At 51.1% G+C, this 4,058-nt stretch overlaps 3 protein-coding genes across 3 annotated transcripts; 2 read left to right on the top strand and 1 right to left on the bottom strand.

Moving 5' to 3' along the window:
• Positions 1-892: 892 nt before the first annotated feature.
• PHACADRAFT_266211 (uncharacterized protein) lies at positions 893-1,519 on the bottom strand (the record flags this gene model as incomplete). The annotated part of the gene is given in 2 exon segments (XM_007402710.1): positions 893-1,342; positions 1,353-1,519. A coding segment is annotated over 1 exon segment (155 nt), but the record flags the coding sequence as incomplete, so codon positions are not given.
• Positions 1,520-1,699: 180 nt separating this feature from the next.
• PHACADRAFT_50443 (uncharacterized protein) lies at positions 1,700-2,712 on the top strand (the record flags this gene model as incomplete). Its single annotated transcript, XM_007402709.1, has 3 exons — positions 1,700-1,812; positions 1,864-2,443; positions 2,500-2,712. Coding segments are annotated over 3 exons (906 nt in total), but the record flags the coding sequence as incomplete, so codon positions are not given.
• A 404-nt stretch (positions 2,713-3,116) lies between these two features.
• Positions 3,117-3,968, top strand: PHACADRAFT_154994 (uncharacterized protein; the record flags this gene model as incomplete). Its single annotated transcript, XM_007402708.1, has 2 exons — positions 3,117-3,488; positions 3,677-3,968. Exons 1-2 carry the CDS (start codon positions 3,316-3,318, stop codon positions 3,966-3,968), a joined length of 465 nt encoding a protein of 154 aa, XP_007402770.1. The 5' UTR covers positions 3,117-3,315.
• Positions 3,969-4,058: the final 90 nt, after the last annotated feature.

Here is a 4,058-nt window from a genome sequence, read left to right as displayed (position 1 = left end):
ATCATGGTCTAGACCGATTCCGGTGTGTTCGGTCCACATAGAAGCGAAAGCGCGGGTGACTCGCTCGGGAGCAAACACGGAGAATACGCGTTCAAGCCTGACATTCTGGGCGAGGACACGAACAATCGAGCGAAGACAGCGATGGGCATACTCGTGATCGTGGTCGTGAAGCGGGAGAGTGGTGAATATGAAGACAGGGTAGTGTCCCAGTGGACCTCGAGTGCAACTGAGGACGAAGTCGAGGGTAGGTACATCGAGCCTCTTCGAGGAAGTACAGGTAATCCATATACCGCTTGATAACCTGCCTTGACACTCCTGCTCCCTACACTTCTCGGCGTGCGGAAATATTATGTTGGAGTCGCTTGGGCGACTCTGGAAAGTCTCCCAAACGAGCGAGGGAAGGTCTGCTGCAGAGGTGTACAGGTCAACACTAAAGTCGATTCCTACAGAAGGCATGGCAGATAGCTGATGAGGGAATGCAGAGCAGTTGTAGGGGAGAGAGGGTATGTTGGACTGTCTGAATCTCACTTGGCGTGCGATGACAGCTTATAAGCCTAATAGGTCACCGCAAACAAATTATCCTCGTCGTCATCTTACCTAATTCGTCGAAATGACTCGATTGTCACCCGCCTCTTATGATATGATATGCGTACGGAGTTTGACATCTCCGACAGTTGTGCCTTCAGTGTATGAACGAATGGCGCATTATTGACCAAGGGTAGGTTTTCTCGGATCATAGACTCGTGAAGGCCGGATATCCCGAGCACTCCGCAAGTGTGACGCCATACAGCTTTCTGAAATTTGAGAACCAAGGACAAGGACTGCTGTGCCGGGCTAAGAAACTGTCCGTTCGGCGTGGCGCCTCTGCTGCAAAAGAGTAGAGACAAAACACTCACAAGCGCCCAAAGCTCTGCGTCCGATTATGGCCGTGTGAATAGATGAATTGGCATATTCCCGCTCATCATTCGCCAGTAGTGAATCATCAGATGCGCCTAGGTAAGCAATTGCATAACATAAGTAACCTAGCATACAGGAAGCAGGACCCATGGTACCGATGGGAGTCAGCAGTCGGAGTCAGCTTGCCCGTTATGGGCGCGAATCGAGTCAAAAGCGCAGTTCCGTATAATTAGACATCTTACCAAGTCGGGTGACTAAGCCAAGGAGAGGTACCAACCGCGACATACATGAAATGTTTTTTTTGAGAGTGCGTCCGTATCGCGTATGTTGGATGTGGTGGCGCCGCGTTTGGCAGCACGCGGCGTGTCATCAGGACGGAAATACCCTAGTACATCTGACAGGAACTCCTTTATCCGGGTGCATCAGCATCCGACGTGATACGAGTATAGCGTCAAGTAAAAGTTGGTGAACCTGGATGGAGACCTTGACAGCGAATGCTCAACTAGGGTTGAATAGTCTCCGTGTATGATGGTTGACAGGACCGATTTCCGACAGGTTTACTATGGGGTTCCATGCGATGATCAAGCCTCATGGCCCGGCACAGCACCGGTTGAAGGATGAGAAGATGAGTGGCTGTGGGAAAGCGTACTTTTCGGATGATTTGGCCGTTATTTGGACGACGGCATGGTGGCGTTCAGCTGTTTAGACCGGTTTCAGCGCCTAATTCTCTCGGAGGGCCACGCTCGAATCGCCGGACTAGTCAAAGAGGTAAACGACTTCTTGTGGGCTCGACAGGGGAAGGATGACAGACGGACACGCGAAAAAGCATACGAACAAGTCCAATAGAGCCAGAGACAACGTCGAACGCAAGGTCGTCTACAAGAGTGTTCTTGATAATCCACTCCAAGTCCGGTGGTACGTCTCACGTCACCCTCTATGCTGCCCTCGCATTAACACTCAATGAAGGCCAAATATTCCTGAAAACATCCAGAATGCTGTTTTGGCGCTGATTGTCTCCATTCTGGACGGCGTGGCAGAAGTGCACGCCAAGACGCAGTCAACAAGCAGGAAGCGGAAGAAAGGAGAGCACACAGCGGAAGTGGCAAAGAAGAAATACAGATTAGAAGAACAGGAAAGCTCTTGTGCCGGCATGCATGTTGACACGACAAGCCAGTCCGACACTCCCACAATATCAGCAGATGGTGCGACCCAGCCACCGATCATTCTCGACCATCTCACCATCGGTATAAATGAGGTCACCAAAGCCTTGGAGCACATAGCGAAGTTTCGGAAGCGAGATATGCCATCGGAGCAATCCGACTCACCCAGCGTCCACATGCCAACCTCGAGACTGGTTGTAGTCTGCCTCGCGGACATTAATCCACCAATCTTGGTCGGCCATCTGCCCAACTTGGTTGCGGCGTGCAATTCCGCGGAGAGCTCGGGTGATCGGCACAAAACATGGCTCGTGCCATTGGCAAGGGGTGCGGAGCAAACGTTAGCAGCAGCGATAGGCCTCAAACGTGTTGCGACTATTGCAATCGACGTACGGTGAAACTTGTCCTCCTTTGAGACTGTAGTTCATCCATTATTGGTCCTTAGGCTTCTGCGCCACAGTTCCCGAGTCTCGAGTACTTGCTGGAGTCTGTGCCTATTCTCACTGCTCCTTGGTTACATCCAACCCCGAATGCGCGCACGGAGTTGGTCCCGACACATATTAAACAGCTGAAGACCACCGCTCCCAAAGACATGCGCGCCGCCAAGGAGCTTAGAGCGAAAGGCAGGGTTGAGGCGAAGCGGAGAAAGCAGGCAAAGGCTGCCAAGGTTCCGAGGAGGGTTGTAATAGCAGTGCCTTGAACTCTTCGTTCCCCACTTTCATCAAGGCGTCTGGGAATAGCATTAAGATTTGGACTGTTCGCTCCCACAAGTCCTATTCAGTGTCTCGTGACCCTGTGGTTTGATATATTACATATGTCAGGCGGACATTGCGCGGAAATAACTGTTTTTCCGTGAACTAATCACCATTTCAGTGGTACGCGCTAGCTGTGATTGCAGTATAACAATGGCGTCCCTGGCAGCGCACATGTCACTTGGCAAGTACTTGAGCAAGTGGAACCGATCTGTCCGATTATCCTCATAACAGCTTTACGACATGTCCCCAATTTTTTACTCCCCTAGATCCCTGGCTTATTGTGACACGAATCGCATTAATACATTGCTACTATCTAGTCGAACGTGTATCTATTCTCCCTCCTGAACTTCATGTCCCGTTACGGTATCTGCACAGTATACCGTCAATCGAGCGCCATTAAGCACAAACTTAGATCTTCCCAGAACCGCCCGCACAGTCGGTGCATGAATTCAGCCCTGACAGAAGCTGACGACGTCAACAGCATAACCTAAGCTTTACAAGGGCAGATGTTCATTGCAATCGTCGGTACCCGTCTGTCTGGCAAGTCAACGGTTCAAGAGTATCTCCTCAGCTTCAAAGGCTTCAATGTACTTCGCCTGGTCGAGAGAGACAGTAGTGTGAGCACCCTCGCATATAACAGCAGATCTGAAAGTGAACTGGACCCCGTATCGGTCAGGATGTCGGACATTCGCCATATTATCATGGTCCCGAATCGTCGAACGCGTCTTCTGTACAGAGTTTGGACGATGCGAACTTTTTGCAGGTAGATTCGCCTTCCAATACGCGCAATTACCGTCCGACGTCCTTCCTCATGATGAATTCGCCCATGGCGTCGTCATTCCCTGCCATATCAGACGTTCCACCGAGTGAAAGCAGCACGATTGAGGATCATTTGACCTTTTCCAGCCATACGGAAATGCTGGACTACGTCACCAAGAACTGGAGATCCGATTTCGTGACCGTGGATCTCAGGAGCCAGTCTCTACTGGAAAAATTCTCAACCAGGCCGTTTTTCATGGTCGTCAGTGTGGACGCCCCGATTCTCATTCGCTATCACAGAAGTATGAGGCGAGTATCTACTCTCTACACGCAGCACATGTACATCAGACTGAGTGTCTTGTCCCATCCTTTCTCAGAGGGAGGAGCGGCGAAACTCTGAGTCCCTGCGAACGTTCGTACAGAGCCCGATGAGCATTTCTATGGACCGAGCGACAGCCACCTCCGCATATTCGCAGCCCGCTACTCGTCC

Source organism: Phanerochaete carnosa (assembly GCF_000300595.1).
Source record: "Phanerochaete carnosa HHB-10118-sp unplaced genomic scaffold PHACAscaffold_358, whole genome shotgun sequence".
NCBI lineage: Eukaryota > Fungi > Basidiomycota > Agaricomycetes > Polyporales > Phanerochaetaceae > Phanerochaete > Phanerochaete carnosa.
The sequence above is the reverse complement of the archived record's forward strand: the minus strand, read 5'-3'. Positions and strand labels throughout refer to the sequence as shown.